This window comes from Heterodontus francisci, chromosome 22, assembly GCF_036365525.1.
Source record: "Heterodontus francisci isolate sHetFra1 chromosome 22, sHetFra1.hap1, whole genome shotgun sequence".
In the NCBI taxonomy this organism is placed as follows: Eukaryota; Metazoa; Chordata; class Chondrichthyes; order Heterodontiformes; family Heterodontidae; genus Heterodontus; species Heterodontus francisci.
The window spans coordinates 58,078,081-58,104,542 of record NC_090392.1 but is presented as its reverse complement, the minus strand read 5'-3'; the positions used below and the strand labels follow the sequence as shown (position 1 = coordinate 58,104,542).

General features: G+C 43.3%; 1 protein-coding gene across 6 annotated transcripts in view; it reads right to left on the bottom strand.

The window, feature by feature from the left end:
- The window catches only part of LOC137381380 (sialic acid-binding Ig-like lectin 13), a 213,867-nt gene that overhangs the window by 155,914 nt on the left and 31,491 nt on the right, over positions 1-26,462 (bottom strand). For all 6 annotated transcript variants that reach the window (XR_010977165.1, XM_068053879.1, XM_068053881.1 and 3 more), the window contains one exon: positions 11,973-12,000. Coding sequence is in view for 5 of the 6 variants with exons in the window: in XM_068053879.1 (XP_067909980.1) it covers positions 11,973-12,000 (28 nt within the window). In the remaining variant the exon portion in view is untranslated. The remainder of the gene's footprint in view (positions 1-11,972; positions 12,001-26,462) is intronic.

The following is a 26,462-nucleotide window of genomic DNA, read 5'->3' as shown; positions in this document are numbered from 1 at the left end:
TCTCAGAATCAAGTTCCCCTGCCTGCTGGCCATGCCTTAAGGGCAATGACACTGCCGTGCAACAAGCTAATATAGTTTTCACTGCAAGCAGCAAGAAGCTGCAACCTAGAACTGTGGTGAAGTACCACACCACAAACATGCAAGAAAAGGATCTACCAGTGTGTGCCAGTCAACGTAAATTATATCTGGATTCTTCCTAAGATGAGAGAACTGCAAGTTAATTTCTCCATTCTTGGAATCCTACACAAGACCATACCCTCTATCCCCTATCCTCCTCCGTTCCAATAAATACCACAACAGTTCCCTACAGAGGAAATTCCAAGATGATATGAGAAGGTGAGAGTGTTTTTTTTCTAACAACCCAGACCGAACCAAACCAACTACACTGGCTGGTAGGGTTGGGTAATCTTAGAGTTCCCCTTCCCAGTTATCACCTCTGACAAAGCACCTTTGCTCTGAAATTCCACAAGGGTTCCCCCAGTGTCTCATTGTGATTCTGGTGGGAAACCAATGGAACCCTGAGACTAACACTGTAAATCACCATTTGAGGCACTTCCCTGAGAGTTGCGCTAGTCTCCTGCTGGAATTGTGGCAGGAAATCAGGAGAACGTGACAGAATTTCAGGCCCCTGATCCTTAAGCATTTCATACTGCTATATAATTTATTTAGCCCTGATTTTCTGATCGTGCTAAAATTGACGGGTGTATGCACCCATGACATGCGTGCAACCATATCGGGACTGACCTGGGAAAATATCCAATCTTAGCCCCTCCACTTAATTTGCTTGTGTCAGCTGTGGGTCAGTTGGTAGCACTCTCACCTCTAAATCACAAGGTTCTGGGTTCAATTCCTACTCCAGGACTTGAGCAGCAAATCTAGGCTGACACTCCAATGCAGCACTGAGGGTGTGCTGCACTGTCAGAGGTGCCATCTTTCAGATGAGGTGTTAAACCAAAGCCCTATCTTCTTGTTTGGATGTAAAAGATAACATTGTTTCGAAGAAAAGCAGGGGAGTTAACACTGGTGTCCTGGTCAAAATTTATCCCTCAATCAACATGACAAAAAAAAAAAATTAACTGGTCATTATTACATTGCTGCTTGTGGGAGTTTTCTGTATGCAAATTGGCTGCCATGTTTCCTACATTTCAACAGTGACTACAACTCCAAAAATACTTCATTAGCTGTAAAGTGCTTTGAAACGTCTGGTGGTCATGAAAAGCTTTATATAAAAGCAAGTCTTTTTTTGGGGCTATACCCCTGCAAAACAGGTATACTGCTTTGGATACTGTTGGGTGGAATGGCCTCTCGGGGAAAGCAGCAACAGCCCAATTCGGCTGTTTTGGCTCTGCTGCACAGGGGAGGAGTAAAAAGTGTGGGAATGCAATAGTTATAGGGGATTCAATTGTAAGGGGAATAGATAGGCATTTCTGTGGCCGCAAAAGAGACTCCCTGGTCTGAGGGTCAAGGATGTCTCAGAGCGGTTACAGGACATTCTGAAGGGGGAGGGTGAACAGCCAGTGGTCGTGGTACACATTGGTACAAACGACATAAGTAAAAAAAGGATGAGATCCTAAAAGCAGAATATAGGGAGCTAGGAAGTAAGTTGAAAAGTAGGACCTCAAAGGTAGTGATCTCAGGATTACTACCAGTGCCATGTGCTAGTCAGAGTAGAAATAGCAGGATAGAGTCATAGAGAGATACAGCACCGAAACAGGCCCTTCGGCCCAACGAGTCCACACCGACCCTCAACCACCCATTTATACTAATCCTACATTAATCCCATTTTCCCTCTCACATCCCACCTTCCAATAATTCTCCTACCACCTACCAACACTAGGGGCAATTTTTTTTTTACAATGGCCAATTTATCTATCAACCCGCAAGTCTTTGGCAGAGATATCGGATGAATACGTGGCTGAAGAGATGGTGTGAGGGGGAGGGTTTTAGATTCCTGGGACATTGGGACAGGTTCTGGGGGAGGTGGGACCAGTACAAATTGGACGGGTTACACCTGGGCAGGACCAGGACTGATGTCCTGGGGGAGTATTTGCAAGAGTGGTTGGGAGGGTTTAAACTAAAATGGCAGGGGGATGGGAACCTTTGCAAGGAGTCAGAGGAGGGGGGATCAAAGACAAGAACAAAAGACAGTAAGGGGAATAAGAAAAGTGATAGGCAGAGAAATCAAGGGCCGGAATCAAACAGGGCCACAGTGAAAAATAATAGGAAGGGGACAAGTAATGTTAAAAAGACGAGCCTTAAGGCTTTGTGTTTAACGCGCGGCGCATTCACATTAAAGTGGATGAATTAATCGCGCAAATAAATGTAAACAGGTATGATATAGTCAGGATTACAGAGACATGGCTGCAAGGTGACCAGGGATGGGAAAATGAACATCCAGGGATATTCAGTATTTAGGGAGGACAGACAAAAAGCAAAAGGCGATGGAGTTGCATTGCTGGTTAAAGAGGAAATTAACGCAATAGTGAGGAAGGATATTAGCTGTGACGATGTGGAATCTGTATGGGTAGAGCTGAGAAACACTAAGGTGCAAAAAACATTAATGGAGGTTGTATATAGATCCCCAAACTGTAGTGGTGATGTTGGGAGTGGCATTAAACAGGAAATTAAAGATGCATGCGATAAAGGAACATCTGTAATTATGGGTGACTTTGATCTGCATATAGATTGGGCAAATCAAATTAGTCACAATACTGCAGAGGAGGAATACTTGGAGTGTATATGGGATGGTTTCTTGGACCAATACGTTGAGGAACCAACTAGAGAATAGGCCATCCTAGACTGGGTATTGTGCAATGAGAGAGGAACAATTGACAATGTAGTGGTGCAAGCGACCATTATATGATAGAATTCTTCATCAAGATGGAGAGTGACGTAGTTGATTCTGAGACTAGGGTCCTGCATCTTAGTAAAAGAAACTACGAAGGAATGAGGCGCAAGTTGGCCATGATGGATTCGGAAATGTTACTTAAAGGGATGACAGTGGATAGGCAATGGCAAACATTTAAAGAACGCATGGATGAATTGCAACAATTGTTTATCCCTGTCTGGTGCAAAAGAAAAACGGGAAAGGTAACCAAACCATGGCTTACAAGGGAAATTAGAGATAGCATTAGATCCAAGGAAGAGGCATATACATTTGCAAGGAAAAGCAACAGACCTGAGGAATGGGAGCAGTTTAGAATTCAGCAAAGGAGGACCAAGGGATTGATTACAAAGGGGAAAATAGAGTACAAGAGCAAGCTTGCGGGGAACATAAAAACTGACTGTAAATGTTTCTATAGGTATGTGAAGAGAAAAAGATTGGTGAAGTCAAATGTCTGTCAGAAACAGGAGAATTTCTTATGGGGAACAAAGAAATGGCTGACCAACTAAATGCATACTTTGGATCTGTCTTCACAAAGGTGGACACAAATATCATACCAGAAATGTTGGGGAACATAGAGCTTAGTGAGAGAGAAGAACTGAAGGAAATCAGTATGAGTAGAGAAATAGTGTTGGGGAAATTGATGGGATTGAAGGCTGATAAATCCCCAGGGCCTGATGGTATGCATCCCAGAGTACTTAAGGAAGTGGCACTAGAAATAGTGGATGCATTGGTGGTCATCTTCCAAGATTCTATCGACTCTGGAACAGTTCCTACAGATTGGAGGGTAGCTAATGTAACCCCACTATTTAAAAAGGGAGGTAGAGAGAAAGCAGGGAATTATAGACCAGTCAGCCTGACGTCGGTAGTGGGGAAAATTCTAAAGTCCATTATCAAGGATTTTATAGCACAGCACTTAGAGAACAGTGGTAGAATCGGGCAGAGTCAGCATGGAGTTAAGAAAGGAAAATCATGCTTGACAAATCTACTAGAATTCTTCGAGGATGTTACTAGTAGAGTTGATGAGGGGGAGCCAGTGGATGTGGTTTATTTGGATTTTCAGAAGGCTTTCGACAAAGTCCCACATAAGAGATTAGCATGTAAAATTAAAGCGCATGGGATTGGGGGTAGTGTATTGCGATGGATAGAAAATTGGTTGGCGGACAGGAAACAAAGAGTAGGGATAAATAGGTCTTTTTCCGAATGGCAGGCAGTGACTAGTGGGGTACCGCAGGGGTCGATGTTAGAATCCCAGCTATTTACAATATACATTCATGATTTAAATGAGGGAACTAAATGTAACATCTGCAAGTTTGCAGATGACACAAAACTAGGTGAGATGGTGAGTTGTGAGGAGGATGCAGAGAGGCTTCAGGGTGATTTGGACAAGTTGAGTGGGCTAATGCATGGCAGATGCAGTATAATGTGGATAAATGTGAGGTTATCCACTTTGGTAGCAAAAACAGGAAGGCAGATTATTATCTGAATGGCTACAAACTGAGAGAGGGGCATATGCAGCGAGACCTGGATGTTCTCATACACCAGTCGCTGAAAGTAAGCATGCAGGTGCAACAGGTGGTAAAAAAGGCAAATGGTATGTTGGACTTCATAGCGAGAGGATTCAAGTACAGAAGCAGGGATGTCTTGCTGCAATTATACAGGGCCTTGATGAAGCCACACCTGGAATATTGTGTGCAGTTTTGGTCTCCTTATCGGAGGAAGGATGTTCTTGCTATAGAGGGAGTGCAGCAAAGGTTTACCAGACTGATTCCTGGGATGACAGGACTGACGTATGAGGAGAGATTGAGTCGGTTAGGATTATATTCGCTGGAGTTCAGAAGAGTGAGGGGAGATCTCATAGAAACCTATAAAATTCTAACAGGACTTGACAGGGTAGATGCAGGAAGGATGTTCCTGATGGTGGGGGAGACCAGAACCAGGGGTCATAGTCTAAGGATACAGGGTAAACCTTTCAGGACTGAGATGAGGAGAAATTTCTTCACCCAGATAGTGGTGAGCCTGTGGAATTCGCTACCACAGAAAGCAGTTGAGGCCAAAACATTGTATGTTTTCAAGAAGGAGTTAGATATAGCTCTTGGGTCTAAAGGGATCAAAGGGGCGAAAGCGGGAACAGGTTACTGAGTTGGATGATCAGCCATGATCATAATGAATGGCGGAGCAGGCTCGAAAGGCCAAATGGCCTACTCCTGCTCCTATTTTCTATGTTTCTATGGAAAGTGCGCACAGGAAGTCAAGCCTGGAAAGATATTTGGAAAAGAGCTACTGGTCACCTTTAGGATTAATTGCAAAATGATGCAGCTGGATGAAGGTGGAGATGCAGCAGAAATTCTGAGATTATGCAATGATAATTATGGTGATGGATTCTTGGAGTCTTGTTACAGGAGGCACGGCAAAGGAAGGTGAACATCTGTGGACCATTGGTGATGGTAAATTTGGAGTTGTGAGCAAGTATGCTATAATCCTCATATTGTGACTGTTTCAAAAGCCTAGCTGCAGGGATTACATTTCTTAGTTCTTTACATGATGCACTAAAGATCTATGATCTAACTTGTCTTTGAAGGCTATTGTCAAGGGATACATCGGAAGACATACTCAATTTATTTTTTTTAACAGGTTTTTCCCAAGATGATGAAGACATAGGAAGTGGCTGCTCTGTCCTGAGTACTGCACTTTCTCTGGTATTGCACTCCAGTGCTTACAATTAGTAACTTTGAGGAACAACTCCCAGGTAAAACACAATTCACAAGTGAGGAGCAAGTTGAAGTGGCAGAAGAGGAAGCTGAAAGATATTGTAAGGCCGATGAGCAATTTGCCAACTGAAAAGGTAAAGAATTTGCATTCTACTTGCTTTGTAAATAAAAAAAATTGTGGGGAAGCTAGATGCATTTGCAACCTCCTTTGTGTCCACCTTGAACAAACCACAGTAGCTGTCAGAGAATATTCAACCGTGCACCACTGTCATGACTGCAGTGCAATAATAGGGATGTATTGGCATCCAGGAAACCATGGAGCAGGTGGCATCATTGCAGTCCTTCGTAGGGGATCCCCAAAGCAGTGAAACAGCAAACGTAGAAGAGAGATCTATTCGAATGTTCTGACTGGCACTAGGTAGACTTTTAAGACTTAGTTACAGGAGGCTGCCATTGCCAGACAGACTGGGTGATCATTTGGACAGAACACTACCGTTGGCTTTACCCACACTGAGGACAACCTATAGGCTGTTCTCATGCAGACCACCGAAAGCCAACTGAGAGGCTCAGTAGTAAGGCCACGGCAGGAGAACACTTTTTATTTCTCATTTGCCTGGCACCATTTGTTGGTTTCAGTCATGGCACGGTTATATTGCTGGCACAGGTCAGAAAGAAGGCAATGCAGTCCAAGGGGTAAGAATAAAGAAAGGAAGAAAAAAGGAACTTGTATTTATATAGTGTTTTTAATGACCTCAGGATGTCCCACAGCACTTTGGAGCCAGGAAATTGCTGTGTGCGTCATGTTTGGCTTTCTTGGCTTTCACAACGCGACCACAGCTGGACAGAGGCAAGATGTGCCCGTAAGTAAAAGTAGTTGTTGACCAGTTTTGCTCTTCTCTGCCTGCCTGCACAACAGTTCCCTCTGTGAAGGCCTCCTCCTCTTTCTGAGGGTTGCCGTTCCTAGTTTCCTTGGGCTGCTTTGTGACCATTCCCTTTTGAGCGCTAAACTTGAAGCATGCAGTGCATGTTGATGATCTTGTTCTTCTTGTCTAAAGTGTACAGCAACAACCTTCCTGTGCTGTACAAACAACAGAAAGCATTTCTTGAGGTGTAATATAGTAATTGTAGAGGTGGCATGGGCTACAATGTATCACTGCTTTGCTGGTAAGTTGGTGTGTTCCCGATGGACATCTGTCAGGGTGGCCCCGGTGTCCCAAGAGCCTGTTAAACCCCTCAAATAGTTTAACTACATTGTCATTAATTTCAGGCTTTTGTAAACATTGGCAGTTCATCAGCAGAGCCCTGATGGCAATCTGAGTTCCATCTACAGTGCCTGGCACTTTTGGGAAACTTGCCAATCGGCAAGAGGTTCTGTGTTCTCTCCAATTGTTAGATCCATTCCACTGGGAAAATCATGAAGGTTAACACAGCAAAATGGTCAAGTTCTGTACCCAAGCTTTACACGTGCCAGTAGCCTATTCAAGCGAGAAGGAAGGAATCCCATCACAAAATTGATGTGGCAGGACATGGTGTGGCATGGCATGGTCCTGGCCCCTAAGTCAATGATGCAGGTGAACAGCACAACACTATTTTTGTCATTCTTACAAAATAGGGGCTTAGAAGTTTGTTACAGTTGAGTTAAAATTCCTCCCTTATCCCAGTCAATATATTATGCTGGAAAAAGAAACATCGATTAAAAAAATAAGGCAAAATAACGACTGGAAGATGTGGAATATAGTAATCTATTTTTACAGGGATGCTGTGGTACTCTAGCCAATTAAATAATAATCTTAGAGCAACTCTCTGTAACATGCATCAAGGTCCGTATATAGGGAGAGGAAAGGCAAGGCAAAATTAGCGCAACCACAAGTAACATAAGTCCAGGATTTCACAGTGGTGGCAAATAACCATTTTGTTATCACTAAGCAAAGATCTGTCTTTTTATGCAACCCAACCATTGCTTGCAAGCACTTGCTATTGTAATTGGTAATGTATCAGCTATTTTTATCTGCAGGAACACGATATCAGTCTATGTAAGTTAGCAAATACGGTCTGCCATTCATTAGTTGTGGTTTTGTCAATAGTTCTGAGTCAAATCAGACCACCAAATGTCATGTGATTAACACCTCATATCGCTCTGCTCTGAAATGCTGAACCATTTGAGATCACTGCAGCACCCTGCCATCTCAGTCAGAAACATAACAAGAATTGAGCTCACTCTTGAATGCTGTTAATGAAGAGTGCCAGGATTTTCCACAATTCTCCAGTTCTGCATTTTAATTTTCATAGTAAGAATGTACACAGCAACTCTGAAATTATGCCATGTGATACCTGCCATTTAACACATTTGTCCATAGTTACTCTGCCTACAACCTTAATGCAAGTAATGTCACATTCAAAACAAGTTTATCTTATTATAGAGTTAGCAAAAACTATCCCATAGAAGCTTTTAGCACAAAGCAAGACCTTCCAATCCGTCTTATCTGTGCCAGCTCTTTGCGAGAGCAAACCTACACTAATCCCATTGCTCTGATATCTCTCCATTACTCGGTATCTTCTTCTGCTTTAATCCTCTTTTCCCTTAAGAAGTACAGTTTTCTTTGCCTCAACTACTCTTTGTAGCAAAGTATTTTAAGTTTGAACAACCCTCTGCATACAGAAATTACTTTTATTTTAAATTGATGATCTTTTGTCACAAATTTTCCTCTTCAGAGGTAATAATATTTCCCTATTCCCCCCAACAATACCCATCATGTTTTTAATAAACTTCATGTAAGCTCCCCTTAACCTTCTCTGCTCTGGTGGAACTAGTCCCAGTATCTGAAATATCCCATAGGCTCTTTGCTGAGACTAAACATGCACCTGTATTTGAATACTGAACAACAGAAGTCTTTGCACTCCTCTGAACACTCGTATTCAAAGCTCCACATTTATTTTTTTTATTTTATTTAGAGATACAGCACTGAAACAGGCCCTTCGGCCCACCGAGTCTGTGCCGACTATCAACCACCCATTTATACTAATCCTACACTAATTCCATATTCCTACCAGATCCCCACCTGTCCCTATATTTCCCTACCACCTACCTATACTAGGGGCAATTTATAATGGCCAATTTACCTATCAACCTGCAAGTCTTTGGCATGTGGGAGGAAACCGGAGCACCCGGAGGAAACACACGCAGACACAGAGAGAACTTACAAACTCCACACAGGCAGTACCCAGAATTGAACCCGGGTCGCTGGAGCTGTGAGGCTGCAGTGCTAACCACTGCGCCACTGTGCCGCCCTTGATCAGACATTGTCTGATCAAAATATGCCGTTTAGCCTAGAATATTTGTACTATTCTGTTCTGCTGCTCACAGCACTCTAAAGCAAGTACTCATGTCAAACGGTTACATGCAAGACAGTACGTGCTCATTAAAAATATCTAGTGGTGTGCCAAAAAGTAACCGTGACCCAGCATTACAGTCATAGAGTCAGAGTAATTTATGGCATAGACAGAGTCATTCAGCTCATCAAGTCTACGTCAGCTCTCTGTAGAGCAATCCAGTGAGCCCCATTCCCCTGCTCTATACCTATAGCCCAGCAAGTTTGTTTCCTTCAAGTGTCTAATCAATTTCTTTTTGAAATCATTGATCGTCTCCGCTTCCACCACCCTCGTAGGCAGCGTGTTCCAACTTATTACCACTCACTGCACAAAAAGTTCTTCCTCACATCCCCCTTGCATCACTTCCCCATGTGCTTGCTCTCGATATGTCCTGCCAACTTCACAGATCTAGTCACATGCACTCCAAGGTCCCTCTGTCACTGAACACTCTTTAGAACTGTGCTATTAAGTTTATATGGCCTCTCCCTATCCCTTCTGCCAAAATGCATTAGCTCACACTTCTCTGTATTAAATTCCACTTGCCACTTGTCTGCCCATTCTGCTTGCCTATTTCCTGCTGCACTCGATTTCTATCATCCTCACTACTAGCTACAACTCCAAGTTTGGTATCATTGGCAACTTTCGAAATTGTATTCAGTATTCTAATATTCACGTCATTTATATTTATCAAAAAAGCAGTGGTCTTAGCACGAACTCTTGGGGAACACCACCATCAGCCAGTCTGAAAATCAACCAGTTACCTCGACTCTTTGTTTTCTGTCCTCAAGTCAATTTTTTATCCAAGCTGTCACAGACCCTTCTATTCCATAAGCCTCAATTTTGTTAACCAACCTTTTATGTGGTAATTTGCCAAATGTTTTCTTAAAATCCATATCGATAACATCCATTGCATTTCCTTCATCAAACTTCTGTTACTTCATCAAAATATTCAAATAGATTAGTCAAGCATAATCTGCCTTTTACAAATCCGTGCTAGCTATCCTTAATTAACTAAAACTTCTCCAAATGCTTGTTGATTTTGCCCCGATTATTGTTTCAAAAACCTTACCCATCATTCATGTTAAACTGACTCATCTGTAGTTACTAGGACTGTCTTTAGGCCTTTTCTTGAATCAGTGTGTCGCACCTCCAATCTTCTGGCAGCTCCCCCCATATCCAGGGAATATTGGAAGGTTATGGCAAACCCTTCCACTATCTCCACTGCCACTTCCTTTAGCAAACTGGGATGCAAACCATTCAGACCAGGCAACTTATCCATTCTAAGCATAGCCAGCCTTTCCTGTACATCCTCTGTCTCAATTTTCACTCGATCCATTACCTCTACCAACTCCACTTCTACCAATATTTTGTCGGCATCCTCTTCCTTAGTAAACATTGATACAAAGTACTCATTAAGTATTCTAGCTTGCCCTTTGCCTCTAAGCATATATCACCTTCTATGTCCCCAATAAGGACTCACACTGCTTCTTAGTACCCACTTACTATTTACATGCCAGTAGAAGATTTTTGGGTTCCCTTTTATGTTGACTGCCAGTTTATTCTCGTATTCTTTCTTTTCGAATCTTATTTTCCTCTTCACTTCCCCACTCAACCTATTATACTTGACTTCTTACTTGAAGAATTCACCTGACATGCATCATACACATTCATTTTTTTTGTTTCGTCATATTCTCCATCTCCCTCGTCAGCCAAGGAGTCCTGGCTTTGGTTCCCTTACCTTTCACCCTTGTTAGATCGTTGGATTGTACCTACCATGTATCTGAAGCTCTCCTCCTTAAAGATCCCCAATTGTTCCATTACAGTTTTTCCTATCAGCCTTTGGTTCCATTTTAACCAGGTTAGATCCCTTGTCACCCCCATTAAAATTAGCCCTCTTCCAATTTAGATGTTCTACTTTAGATTGTTCCTTGCTCTTCTCCATTACTAGTTTAAACCTTATGATACAATGATCACTCTTACACAAGTGTTCCTCTACAGACACTTGGTCCACTTGGTCCACCTCATTCCCAGCACCAGATCCAGAAATGTCTCCTTCTTAGTTGGACCGAGAACATACTGGTCAAGGGCCCAATTATAACTCTATGCAAGTGGATGGGCTTTCAGTGAGTTAAAATCTTGCCCATTTATCACTAAATTAAACCCCCTTCCAAAATAATGAGCTAAAAGATTTGGGTTTTCAACCTATTTTTATCAAGAGCCCAAATCGAAGTTTGAAAGGAAGCAGAATCACAGCCGGAGTGGGTGGGGGGGGGGGTGGGGGGGTTGGTTGGGGGAGGGAGTGAAAAGGGGAACTGTATGTTTAAATATATTTAACTGAAAGGGACTACAATAGAATGACAATATAGTAATTGACTGAAAACATTAATCTCATTATCACATACGTGGCAAACTAGTGACTGTTTTTATTTAAGAATGGATTACTAGATGGGCACATTTTAATTGAAGATCTTCCATGATTACATTTTCTTGTATGTTCTGTGCCTGATGTGCATAAATGATGGTGTGATGCCTTCAAAATTAATTTTCATGCATAAAGAAAGACTTGCAGAAGGAATATGGTCTGAGTGTGGTGCTTCCCTCAGGCTTCTGTTGTTTACACTGATTTCCAATTGTTTACATGTTCCAGGCTATGCTAATGAGTTTCCCAAGAAAATTTGGTGTAATTTGTCGACACAAAGATCTGCATAATTCTTTGTTTACGCCATTTCAGGAAATTCTATGCCACTATGTGATTAATCCATCTGGTGGCATGAGCTGAATGGAAGAATCATGAGGGCTGGCAGTCAGACGTTAGGCACTGGAAGTTATATAATATACTTTCAACTGAGCTGGTATCTACATGGCTTTACGGAATTTGAAATAAATGTATCCAATTAAACATATATTATACATACTAGTTAAAATGCACTTCAACATAATTTGTCATGTGAAAGCATGAAAATGGCTGCAAAAAAAGGTTAATGACCAAATTTAATAATGGTTCTTACCTTAGTTCCATGGATACATTAGCTGGATCTGCAGAAAGAAATAACAAATACTTTAGAATCTGATGTTTTCTGATAACCCCTAACTTCCGTATGAGCCTTCTCAGTTGTGATGCTAGGAGGGCCCATTCTACAGGAATCTGCAATGGTGACCTTTTGTTCTCACAAGAGAGGGTATGCTTCATTAGATAGACTATTTGGCTCATCACAGTCCAGTCTACAGTCCTCCATCGTATCCATCCATTTCTTAAAAGATTCCACTTACTATAGAAAGCCAAAGCATGAAATAAAATTCCCTTCAACTGGAAATATAGCATTTAAACAATTTAGGTGTTAGATTGCTCCAGCTATACACTGATCTGGAGGTTCAGGAGAAGCCACAATCTGGCGTCAGTTGTGATACCCTTTAATGAAACTGGATGCGTGTTTGGAAAACGTTTGGCTGGATTTTACTGATCTCCCGACGTCGGACTCTGTGGTGGGGGAAGCCGGAAGATCATTCCGGCAGAGGCCCGCTATGGAGCCCGACGCCAGGAACCGGGCACGATCCTCCTGATGGCGCCGAGGCTCCGTGGCAGCCACCTCCATTTCTGGGCGATGGGACCGGCATCTAGATACGTAAATAAATACATTAACATGCACTTAACTGGGGTCTTAGGGGCCCACCATGATCTTCAGAGTAGCAACAGGCACTCCCATGCCTTCACTTCCCCGTCTGGGGAAAGCAGGCATGACACTGGTGGGAGGGGGGTTGGGGGAGTTACAATTTTTAGTGTGGGGTAAGGGGGACAGAGTCAAATAATCATCATGAGTGTCGGAAATGGTGGGAAGGGGTGAACTTTAAACTTTGTACAGTATTGGGGGGGGAAGGTCATATTTCAAAGGCAAGTGTTTTGTGGGGTGGGGGGGAGGGCAAATACTTAATGTTATTGGTATTGGGGGGGGTAGGAAAGGGGAGATAGAATTTGTATTGCAACACTGGGGTGGGATATGACCGTAAAAATTTAATTTCACCTCAGGGCTGGTTACCCTTGAATAAAGGGCAGCTGACACCATTGCCAGTGGCGGACAGTTTGCCCCTCCACGTGATTGGGGGGGGGCAGGCTTACCCAGGTATTTAAATGAGCTATAGATCACAGCAGCTCAATGGCGCCGAGCCACCATTTTTTTCACCTGCTGCCAGCGGGCTCGTAAAATCCCGCCCATTGTTTCCAACAATAAACGTAATGACTAAAACTAAGTTTGTTTTAGATGCTTAGCTGTATAATAAAAATCTCTGGGCAATTCCTCAGGTGGTCATCAGAGAAAGATTTCAAAGCGTTTAAAGTGACTGTATTTCTCACAAACATCAATTCCTACGGAAGTAATCTTCAGCTCTTCCATCATAACTGATCAAAGATAAGTGTGATGGTTTGAGCACAGCCACCTTCAAAAACAAATTTACTTAAAAATATGATGTATCGATTAATAAAAATGTGAGACTGGCGCTAACATCATACTATAATAGTTGTTAGTCGTGAAGCAATGGGCATGCATAATTTCATCTAAGTATTGTCATGCAGGCCCCCACCTACCAAGAATGAGGCATATTAATTTTGTCATATGAACATTGATTTTAAACTGCTACTGGAGTGAAGAAAGGACTTGTTAAAAAAAAATCACCAGGCACTTGGCTGGAAAAACATTTTGCATACTAACAGACAGTGCTTGGAGGGACAAAGGGAGTATTCCCTGCTCCAATTTAACACACAATGGACTTTGAGCACCAGGTATTGTATGTAAGAAGAGACATTCCAGGGTCGGCTAAGACCAGAGAATCCACAAACAGACGTGGTCAGACCAGCTAGTCACATGACTAACCTGCTGGGCAACCTGGGCTTTTCTGAATTGTACAAAGAATTTGAACTGAAAAAGACTGTTTGCTCCTGGAGTGAGAAGACCTCTCCTGTCTGCTCCCATCTCTTTCTCACAAGCCTCTGGACCCACTGAGGACACATGAACTTCAAGAGGGAAATGTCTCCCACATCGAATAAGATTTAAGAAGAATACTGGCCCCCCACTGAAAAGAAAGACCTACCTACAATCAAAGACTTTACAGTGAGCTCGAAGAACAGTAACGAAAACCATCTTCAGATATTGGCTCAAACTTTTCCATTTTATTTCTTTTTATGTCTCTATCTGCATGTGTGTAACGCGTATGCATGCTAGCGTGGGTGCTTCGTGTATCCGTAGGCATTAACTGAATTAGGGTTTAAGTTTAATAAAGTTCAACCTTTTTTCTTTAAACCTAAGAAAACCTGTTTGGCTAGTTTCTTTGCCTTATAATTGTAAGTTAGTGAACAAGGATTCACTAAGGGAGAGCTAGAAACACTATATTTTGAAAATTAAACCCTGTTACGGTAAGACCAGGTGAAGGCTGAGAGGGAACCCTAGACCTCTTTCTCATCTGGTCGTCACATAATCTTTCTGCAGATGAGTTATCATTGACATAAGTCATCAATATAACTGCATGCTTTAGATCTTAAGGGGTCCTGTTCAAACTATAATTCTGAAAATACCATCTCAGGCCCCAAAACAATTTTAAGTAGTCCAATACTTCAAGGAACCAATATGAACATTTCAGTAACACATATTACTGCTGACTACATTACCACAGCACTCTACTATGCAGTATTCATGTCAGCTTAGCTCAGTTGGTACAACTACTGCCAACGATCAGACGTTTGTGGGTTCAAGCTACACAGCAAGTGCTTCAGTAGATCGCGGCTGACAGTTCAGTGCAGTTCTTAAAGCAAGCTCTGCTGGTGTGAGAGATGTCATATTATAGATGGAAAGTTAAATTAAGGTACTGCAAATGTTAAAAATCCCATAGCACTATTTAAAGAAGGACAGGGAGTTTGAGTTGTCTCAGTGCCTAGCCAACATTCCTCCCTCAACTGACACCATTAAAATACAAATTAGCTGAACATTCATCTTATTGCCTTTAAGGGACCTTGCTCTCCGTAAAATGTGTGCTACATAACAGTAGTCATTGCACTTCCAAAGCAATCAATTCCATGTGAAGCATTTTGAGATATTTCTGAGAGCTGTGATGAGATGCTTATATGTAAATTTTATAAGTTTTTATTTACATTTTAACCAGCTTGAAAATAAGAGAGAAAGTAAGTCACCGGCAGAATCTAGCATTTACAGTGAGATAAGCTTTTGATTTCACCAACACTGAGGCTCTGAATTTCCTCAGTTTTTCTGCACAGCACTGCCAAAAAAGCAGTGGAAACCTTATTTCCATGCATATATGGAGTGTGTGCCGAACTCATGACAGCCGAGCCTGAGAAAATTCAGGGCCTATGTTTCGTTTTTAGAAGGCAACAAAATATAATCTTGATTACCTTTAAACATGTTTATTTATTTCTTGTTTTGTTAAGTACTGCTATGATTGAAAAAAGCAGTCTGGTAGACTTAGTAAGCCTGATGGTGTGAATTAGTATCAGTAGATGGAATCAATAACACAAGTCTGTTGATGATCTTATCAATTCAACGCTGTCACTCTCAGTTACTCTTTCCAGTCATTTTCCAGATGGTATCTTTGGAAGTAATGCTTTAAACAGATATTCAGAAGTGTAATTGTTTATTAATTTTTAAATAACTAAAAATGAGCGATGAATAACTTTTGAAGATGAATTGGATCAATATTTGAAGGGTAAAATATTGCATGGCAATGGGGAAAAAGCAGGAGAGTAGGATAAATTGGATAGCTCTTTCAAAGAGGCAGTGCAATCAAGATGGACTGAATGGCCTCCATCAATGCTGTATTACTCATAAGAATATAAGAAATAGGAGCAGGAGCAGGAGCAGGAGTAGGACATATAACCTTTCAAGCCTGCTTTGCCATTCAGTAAGATCCTGGCTCACCTTCTACATAAACTCCACTTTCCTTCTCTATCCCCATATCCCTTGATTCTCTTAGTGCTCAAATATCTATCAATCTCAGTCTTGACTGTCCGTGTCCAAATGAGCTTCTGGGGGTAAACAATTCCAAAGATTCATAACCCTCTGGGTGAAGAAATTTCTTTGCATCTCAGTCCTAAATGGCTGATCTCTTAACCTGAGACTATGACTCTTCAGTTCTAGTTCAGTTCAGTTCAGTTCTAGACTCTTCAGCTAGGGAAAAAGCATTCAGTATTTTCCCTGTCAAGCCCGCTAAGAATCTTATATGTTTCAATGAGATCACCTCTCATTCTTCTAAAATCCAGAGAATTATAGACCCATTCTATTCAATCTCTCCACATAGGACTCACTTCCCAGGAATCATTCTAGTGAATCTTCATTGCTCCTCTTCAAAGGCAAATGTATCTTTCCTTATTTAAGGAGACCAAAACTGTAAACAGTAGTCCAGGTGTGCTCTCACAAAAGCTGTATATAATTGCAACACAGTTGTCTTGCTCTTATAGTCCAAACCCTTTGCAATAAAGGCTGACATGCCATTTATCTTCCTAACTGCTTGCTGTACCTGCATGTTGGCGTTCTGTGATTCTGGTACAAGAACACCCAAATCCCTCTCCATACCAACATTTTCTAGTCTCTCACCTTTTAAAAATTATTCTGTTTTTTCATTTTTATACAATTTTAAAGATTGTTAAATAGTAAGGGTCTTTCTCTACTATACCAGGTGACCAAAAATGATACAGAGACATATAACAATGTGCTAAAAGGAAATTTTGGGGGACTTTAATAAATATGTGCACAACACAGCATTGGTCATTCTTTTCTAACCTTTGCCAGTTCTGATGAAAGGTCACAGACCTGAAAGGTTAACTTTGCTTCTCTGTCCACAGATGCTGCCAGACCTGCAGAGTATTTCTAGCACTTTTTGTTTTGTTTCAGATTTCCAGCATCTGCAGTAATTTGCTTTTATCACAGCATTGGTCATATATGATTTGGAATAAAAATATAACAATTTGTGTTCACAGCACTCAGCCTTGCAAAACAGGAGCTTAGGATAGGAGAATTTGAGTGATAATTTTAAATTGATATCTCCAACCTGCACTCCTATCCAGCATGGCATAACATTGGAAAAATAGAATCACTAAAACAAATTAAAGCAGGATACTATTCAGAAGGTACCTGTTTCAACCTACCCATTTCCACATTTTAGATGCTAAAGTACTATTATTACAAGCTTTGGCTTTAGTCTTCCACAGCGTACTTTCATTTATAATGGCAGTTACATACCTGTTATTCAACCTATGATTTCGTCCAATCATTTGTCACAGTCCAACCTTTCAGGACTGCATTCTTAAATATAACATCTGCTAGCTTTGTTACACCTCTACCTAGTGACCAGATTGTGTTTGACAGACCATGCTGCTATTCCCTTTTAAAAACTTTTCTTCTTACGATTTCGTCCTCTCCTATCCTGACTGATACCCAATGTCAGGTTCATGGTTGTCTTCTGCTGCTGAATCCAAGAGGTCAACCTTCATGTGTGAGCCTAGAGAGTAAATGGCAGGCTACTCGACTCATTATGGGATTTACGTGACAAACGCGACATGAAGTCCTGTGACATTGACCACAAGTCGTGGGAATCAGTTGCCAGTGATCGCCAGAGCTGGCGGACAGCCATAAAGGCGTGGCTAAAGAGTGGCGAGTCGAAGAGACTTAGCTGTTGGCAGGAAAAAAGACAGAAACGCAAGGAGAAAGCCAACTGTGTAACAGCCCCGACAACCAATTTTATCTGCAGCGCCTGTGGAAGAGTCTGTCACTCTAGAATTGGCCTTTATAGCCACTTCAGGTACTGCTTCACAAACTACTGACCACCTCTAGGCGCTTACCCATTGTCTCTCGAGACAAGGAGGCCAAAGAAGAAGAAGAATCTTCATGTGTGAGCCTAGAGAGTAAATGGCAGGCTACTCGACTCATTGTGGGAATTACAGCCCTCACCTGACACATACAAGCATGTACCTCCTGCTGGTCCGAATGTAAATGATTGGGGATTGACATGCACTAAGGAAATGCAGGGTCCTACTTGCACTGCTCTTGGTCTTCCCAATCTTTTACTCAACTCAGTGCTCAGTGGGACAAGGAAGAACTGAGACAGGCAACAAATGGTCAGGTGTAGCAACAAAGCTAAGAAGGAAATAATAGAGGATGTGAGGTAGAAGAGAGTCATGCGGTTGTTATTTCCAAGCTGGCAAATTCCTTGGGGAGGCATGTTTCCTTGGGGCTTCTCCTGCTCCACTCATATCTTCCACTGGAAGTGTGGCAGTGCAGCAACAGAGTCCAAGGGAATTCAGGACCTTTATTTTTTAACTGGCAAGCAATGAACCGTAACTTACACTATGGTAATTCTGAAGTCAGATTGTCTAGCCCTACCTTGGAACATTCTCAATAAATCCTTTACATATTTTGAAGAAAATGACAGAAACAATTATACATTATAGTCTTATACAGATTAATTAAAATATGCAGCATCTCATATGGGAAATGGGTAATAATGACTGCAACTTTACTCATTGTGCAATGAAAGGCTGTTTGATGAGAGTTATGTCTTTTTCATTGCCCAAAGAGAAACGTGTAAGTTTACTCAAAGCTTCAAAGGAAATTGAAGGGAACTTCACAATATCAGAAAACAATCAGTGCAACAGGTATAGAAGTAATCACTGATAGGGTAAATGTGGTGTCCACCATCTGTTCCATCTAACTGGGAATTGGAGAAGAGAAACAATTGAAGCAATCATGATCATCATTATGTCAGTTGTACCTTAGTTGGTAGCACTCTCACCTCTGAGTCAGAAGGTTGTGGGTTTCAGTCATGCATTAGGGACTTAAACACAAAATTTAGGCTGACACTCTAGTAGAGTACTGAGAAAGTGCTGCACTGTTGGAAATGTCATCTTTCAGATGGGACATTAAACCAAAGCTCCATCTGCCCTTTCTGGTCGACATAAAAGATTTAATGCCACTATTTACAAGGGGAAATCTTGGCAATGTTTGTCCCTCATCCAACATTTGATCTGGTAATTATCGCATTGCTATTTATAAGACGTTGCTGTGTACTAATTAGCTGCCATGTTTGCTACAACAGTGAGTACTTTTTTTTTTAATTTCCAAAATATACTTTATTCATAAAAATCTGTAAAAATTACATTGCCAAACAGTTTCCAAACAGCACCAAAAAATACAAACATTGCAAGGGAGATCAGTTTCCTTCAATACTGTCATGAGTTTCTTCCCAACCCTTCCGTTTCACAATTGTCATGTCAATTACAGTTTTACATTTACAGCAATTCAGAATATTAACGATACAGTTCGAGGGGTTTCCCATGGATCCAGCCCCTCAGTCCAGCTTGGTGGGGGAACCTTACACTGTGGTCTTTCCCCATTGAGCCTTTGCTGCGGCTGCCCCAAGCTTTAGTGCGTCCCTCAGCACGTAGTCCTGGACCTTGGAATGTGCCAGTCTGCAACATTCGGCGGTGGACAACTCTTTGCGCTGGAAGACCAGCAAGTTTCGGGCAGACCAAAGGGCGTCTTTCACCGAATTGATAGCCCTCCAGCAGCAGTTGATGTTTGTCTCGGTGTGCGTCCCTGGGAACAGCCCGTAGAGCACAGACTCCTGTGTTACAGAGCTGCTTGGGATGAACCTTGACAAAAACCACTGCATCTCTTTCCACACCTGCTTTGCAAAGGCACATTCCAGGAGGAGGTGGGCGACCGTCTCTTCCCCACCACAGCCAACGCGGGGGCACTGTGCGGAGGGGGCGAGACTTCGGGTGTGCATGAAGGATCTGACGGGGAGGGCCCTTCTCACCACCAGCCAAGCTACGTCTTGGTGCTTGTTTGAAAGTTCTGGTGATGAGGCATTCCGCCAAATGACTTTGACGGTCTGCTCGGGGAACCATCCGACAGGATCCACCGTTTCCTTTTCCCGTAGGGCCTTGAGGACATTCCGTGCAGACCACTGCCTGATGGACCGGTGGTCAAAGGTGTTTTTCCGCAGAAACTGCTCCACGAAGGATAGGTGGTACGGCGCCGCCCAACTGCATGGTGCGTTCCGCGGCAATGTGACCAGGCCCATCCTTCGCAACACCGGGGACAGATAGAACCTCAGCACTTAGTGACACTTGGAGTTTGCGTACTGGGGATCTACACATAGCTTGATGCAGCCGCACACGAAGGTGGTCATCAGGATGAGGGCCACGTTGGGTACATTTTTCCCGCCCATGTCCAGAGATTTGAACATCGTGTCCCTCCGGACCCGGTCCATTTTAGATCCCCAGACGAAGCGGAAAATGGCTCGGGTGACTGCCACGGCGCAGGAGTGGGGTATGGGCCAGACCTGCGCCACGTAGAGCAACAACGTGAGCGCCTCGCACCTGATGACCAGGTTCTTACCCACAATGGAGAGAGATCGCTGCCCCCACATGCCCAACTTTTGTCGTACCTTGGCTACTCGCTCCTCCCATGTTTTGGTGCACGCCCCGGCACTTCCGAACCATATCCCCAGCACCTTCAGGTAATCTGACCTGACGGTGAAGGGGACAAAGGATCGGTCAGCCCAGTTCCCAAAGAACATGGCCTCGCTCTTGCCGTGGTTAACTTTGGCTCCCGAGGCCAGTTCGAACTGGTCGCAGATGCTCATCAGTCTGCGCACGGACAGCGGATCCGAGCAGAAGACGGCGACGTCATCCATGTACAGGGAGGTTTTGACCTGAGTGCCTCCGCTGCCTGGGATTGTCACCCCTCTTATGCTCGCATCCTTCCTAATAGACTCAGCAAAGGGTTCAATACAGCAAACAAACAAGACCGGGGACAGAGGACAGCCCTGTCTGACTCCAGATTTGATCGGGAAACTTTCAGATTCCCACCCGTTGATTGACACTGCGCTACTGATGTTTGTGTAGAGCAGTTGGATCCAATTGCAGATTCCCTCCCCAAACCCCATTTTGGAAAGCACGTCCATCATGTAGGTGTGCGATATCCTGTCAAAAGCCTTCTCCTGGTCCAGGCTGATGAGGCAGGGGTCCACCCTCCTGTCCCGTACGTAGGCGATCGTATCCCTGAGTAGCGCGAGACTATCAGAGATCTTCCTGCCGGGTACAGTACAGGTCTGATCGGGGTGAATCACCAACTCCAGAGCAGACTTGACTCGACTGGCTATGACTTTGGACAGAATCTTGTAATCAACATTAAGCAGTGAGATGGGCCGCCAATTTCTGATTTCTGCCCTCTCCCCCTTCTGCTTGTAAATGAGGGTGATGATGCCTTTTCTCATGGTCTCTGACATGCTGCCGGCCAGGAGCATACTCTTGTATACTTCCAGCAGGTCCGGGCCGACCCAGTCCCACAGGGCCGAGTACAACTCGACCGGTAAGCCGTCGTTCCCGGGGGTTTTACTCGTCTCGAAAGACTCGACGGCCTTTGTCAGCTCGTCCAGAATTAGCGGCTTGTCCAGTCTCTCCCTCCTGCCGTCATCTAGGACCTCTGTGATAGATGACAGGAAGGACTGGGAGGCTCTGCTGTCTGTGGGCTTCGCGTCATACAGCCCAGCATAAAAGGATTTGCTGATCCTTAGTATGTCGGACTGCGAAGACGTTACCGAGCCATCTTCTTCCTTCAGGCTGCTGATAACAGAGCTCTCTCTGTGTACCTTTTGGAAGAAGTAACGCGAGCACGTCTCATCCTGCTCGATGGAGCGGACTCTGGACCGGAAGATGATCTTGGAGGCCTCCTTGGCAAAGAGCGAGGCCTGCTGGCTCTTCACCTCTTGGAGGTCCTCCTTGACCTCGACCCCCATTGACTGCAACCGGAGTAGATTTTGCATAATTTTCTGGAGTCGGGACAGTTCCCTCTGTCTCTCTCTCGCCTTCTGAACACCTTTGTGGATGAAGAACCTCTTGGTGTTCTCCTTTATCGCTTCCCACCAGTGAACTGGAGACTCAAAGAGGGGTTTCACGGTCCTCCAGCCTTTGTAATCCCTTTTGAGTTCCTCAACGTTCTCTGGGGTCAGCAGTGTCGTATTGAGCTTCCACGTCCCTCTGCCAACCCGCTGGTCGTCCTGTAAGTGACAGTCGGCCAGTAAGAGGCAGTGGTCGGAGAAGAACACCGGCTTGACGTCGGTGGATCCGACCGTGACAGCACGGGACACAAACAGGAAGTCAATCCTGGAACGGGCAGACCCGTCCGATCTTGACCATGTGTATCTGCGCTGCGCTCCATCTGCAGGTTTGCTGAAGACGTCGTGCAGTTTGGCATCCTTAACTGTTTCTACTAGGAATCTGGACGTAGCGTCCAGTTTGCTGTCGTCACTGCCGGATCGTCCAGCCGCATCGATGATGCAGTTGAAGTCACCGCCTAGGATGACCGGCCTGGACGTCGCCAGCAGCAGTGGGAGCTGCTGGAAGACGGTCAGCCGCTCGCTGTGTTGTACCGGGGCGTACACGTTGATCAACCGGAGCGGAGCGTTGTTGTACATCACGTCTGCTACGAGGAGGCGGCCGCCCACCACCTCCTTAACTTCGGAGATGGTGAAGTTACCTCCCCGCAGCAGAATACCCAGGCCGGAGGAACGGCAGTCATTACCCCCCGACCAGATCGATGGCCCGTGGGACCACCATCGCGACCACTGCCTGTAGGTGCTGAGGTGTGGTATTCCACACTCCTGCAGAAACAGTAGGTCAGCTTTGACCTTGGCAAGGTAATCCAAGGTTGAAACACATCGCGTAGTAGATTTAATGCTATGCACATTAATGGAAGCAATTCTTACACCCATTTTTTACTAAAAATTAGTTGTTGCTTCCCATACCATTTGTCCTCGCTAGTCCCAGTCCTTCCCCTTCGGGATGTTCCTGCATACCCATCGTATGCGCAAGCAGTTTCACGTTGGTTGGGCTCAGAAACCCCTCCTGATTTTTCATGCAGGGTTTGTGCCGCTCGGGTGACATCGGGGGGGTCTTGTAGGCAGAGAGGATTGGGTTGTCCTCAGCTGCTTCCATCTGTTCCTCCTCGAAAACATCACAGCTCCCGGTCTCCCGGAGCTCAGGTGCGCCAGACGTGTCTTTGCTCCCGGTGTCGCAGAGCTGAGATGCGTTGGCCACTTCGTTACGTGTGGGGCATTGGGGTTGGAGTACATTTTAAAAGTACTCCATTGGCTGTAAAGCATTTTGGGATGTTCTGAAGTCTTTCCTTTCATATGAGTATAATTGTAAACCTCCCTTCATGGAAGTTCTGTCTGTCACCTGTGTTTGCCCAAATGCCTTCACAAAAAGCCCAAATTATTGTATTAACATACTGGAAGTACAACATAAAAGAGAGACTGTAAGGATAACTCATAAATATTACAACAGGCTTCAAAAGGTATGCGTGCAAGTTGGCAAATGATGCACATTAATCACTAACATCCTTTTAATGAGTTAGACCTATAAATATTAATGTAATCACTCTGCTTTCAAACTGCAGTTTACAAGATATTTTAATCCAATTTGCCCAACATGAGGAAAATTCAAGATATACACTGCTGTGCAGCATCCCCTTCTTCTAATATTAGTTATCAGTTAACAAGACTGGTTTCACATCATCTTTTACTCACGTATGCTGCTTGATGGCAGTTTTTATAACTATGTTGGAATAATAGAATAAAGTTTGTATTTACTTGAAAAAACTGCAATGCTCAAAATACAAAATTTGTTGGAAATACACAGCATGGCAATAAGCATCAAAAAAGAAAAAAGACAAGTTAACCTTACGAGTGTAACCCTTCATCTGAACTGAAATGTGACGGGTAAGTGAGGAAACAACAAATGCCCCAAAATCACAGACTTTTGTGTTAAATGCAAACTGCTTAATTTAAAACTGTCCAATGATGCAAAAGATTATCTCAGTGACACATTAAAAGAGCAAATAAATAAGAAAATGATACAAAGAAAAAAATCAAGAAAATGGGGGCAATTGGAGGAACAAAATTCTACAGATGCAAATGAAACTCAAAAGATTACTGGAAGCACACAGGACTACATAGGATCTACATCCAACTTTTCAACATACCTCCCACTCCATTAACACAAAATGATGTTAGTATTTATCTAGTTTCCTACAATGCTGAAATATTTCAAAGGACTTCCAACAATGAATTGTTGTCAGCAGTGCCCCACAAATGGCGAGAGCACTTACACGGGCTGCAATCCCAGCAGTGAAGCCTGTTAATGCTGAATCCCATTCGGGGTTGCTAGATCAGTGGGAGGGCACCATATTGGCGTGGGACTGGCAGCTGACCATCCCGTCTCAGGTGCCACCAGCCCTATGCTACCAGAAACACGGGTTTCAGTTGCCACCCAGTGTAGGGATAAAGGGTGCGCAATTCCCCTTCCAAAGAGAGATGATTTACTACCACCTTTGGCCACCTTGGTATCACGGCATACTTCCGAGCCCTTACAATGCATTCCCAATGGAGTTGTGGCAGGAGTCCACTAGAAAGGCCAAGCAATTTCAGCCCCATAATCTTTTTGTCGTCAGGTGAAAGGTTGATCAGAACACCCATGAACAACCTTCAGATACTGCTACTGAATTTTTAATACCACTTGAACTACTGAAACAGGCAGACAGAGCCTTAATTTAATGTTGAGCCACACTATGTGCACTTTCTCACTAACGTATTGAATTATCAGCTGAGCTTTCGCCTGACTTTGTTGGTAGATCTCTCAACTCCAAAACAAAAGGTTGTGAGGTAAAGTCCTACTATAGACTTGAGTACCTAATTTAACCTGATACTTCAGTGCAACTCTGAGGGAGTTCTGCACAGTTGGTAAAACCCGTTAAGTCATGCTTATCTACATAGGTGGATGTAAGAGATCCCATGGCACTATTTGAGTAAGTGCAGAGAGTTTTCCCATTGTTCAACGTTCCTCAGTTAACCAACCCCAGTAAAAATCAGATTATGTGGCTATTTATTTCTTTATTGTTTGTAACAATTTGCTGTGTGCATATTAGTTGCTGTGTTTACATGCAGGACAACGGTGACAGGAACTTAGAAGAAATCAATTGATTGTAAGGTGCTTTAGACTATTCTGAGGACACGATAAAGTGCAATATCAATTAAGTTCATTCTGTGCTCAAATCCAGAAGTGGGTCTTAAACCCACAAATATCTGGCTCAGTGGTCTGCTATCAACAGATTCAACCTGAAATCTACATAGTTGGAAATTAAAATGGATTAGCTGCTCTTGTTGTGCTAGCTTCTCACTGTAGGGCTGATTCTTGCAGCAGAGCAAATGTATTGTCAATCTAGGGGAAATGCTTCTTACTGCACGAAATGTGGTACCTAGAAAATGCAACCGATAAACCTCTGAGTTGAAAAGTAAGACCACAACCCAATCACACTGTTCATATCACTGCTCAGGTATAAGTTACTAACTCTGTTGTTGGGCCAAGATCTTGTCAGCACTAAAGGAGCAAAGGACAGGATTGGCTCCCTTTCTGGATGTTAGTGTCTATCATTCCCCTGTAATTTTATGCTTAATGGTTTGACTGATCTTCATTCATGATTTAATTTTCTAAACTTTACATGCTGTTGATGCATCCACTTTAGGACAAATGATTGGGAATGCATAACACCCCATTAATTTCTATACTTACAGCATGCAGACTTGCTGCCCAAGCACTACAGTCTTGCACAAAAGTCTCAAAGATGGTTTCGCAATAGATTGGAGTACTAACAAAGTACTCTCCCTAATTCAGTTAACTATTCAATTCTGAACATTGTTCTATCACAATTTATCCTGTCTAGGGTAAATTCAGCATATCAGATCTAACTCATCAAAACTTCCTCAATATTAACATTTGGAACGACTGATCAGATGAGTGTCTGCTATAAGCTAACTTGATTTCACATGCATATTTTGTGTATACTGAAAGCTACGTTTCCAATTTTTTTTTTGCATTTCTTCTTTCAATTAATCTTGTGTTCAGTTCTTTAGTTTAGTTTTAGAGATACAGCACTGAAACAGGCCCTTCGGCCCACCGAGTCTGTGCCGACCATCAACCACCCATTTATACTAATCCTACACTAATCCCATATCCCTACCACATCCCCACCTGTCCCTATATTTCCCTACCACCTACCTATACGAGGGGCAATTTAGAATGGCCAATTTACCTACCAACCTGCAAGTCTTTTGGCTTGTGGGAGGAAACCGGAGCACCTGGAGGAAACCCATGCAGACACAGGGAGAACTTGCAAACTCCACACAGGCAGTATCCAGAATTGAACCCAGGTCGCTGGAGCTGTGAGGCTGCGGTGCTAACCACTGTGCCGCCCTGTTAAATTATTGCATCTTATTTCACCACAGTAAACTTTCCGTAATCATTGCCCTGCTGGACAAACAGGAACTTCATAGAACTGACACTAACACAGTTAGTTGTTACCACCAGCTCAGTCGAAAAACAAATTCATTGCCTATGAAAGCTGTGGATTTGCGAATTCATATGATAGAGCCTAAACCCC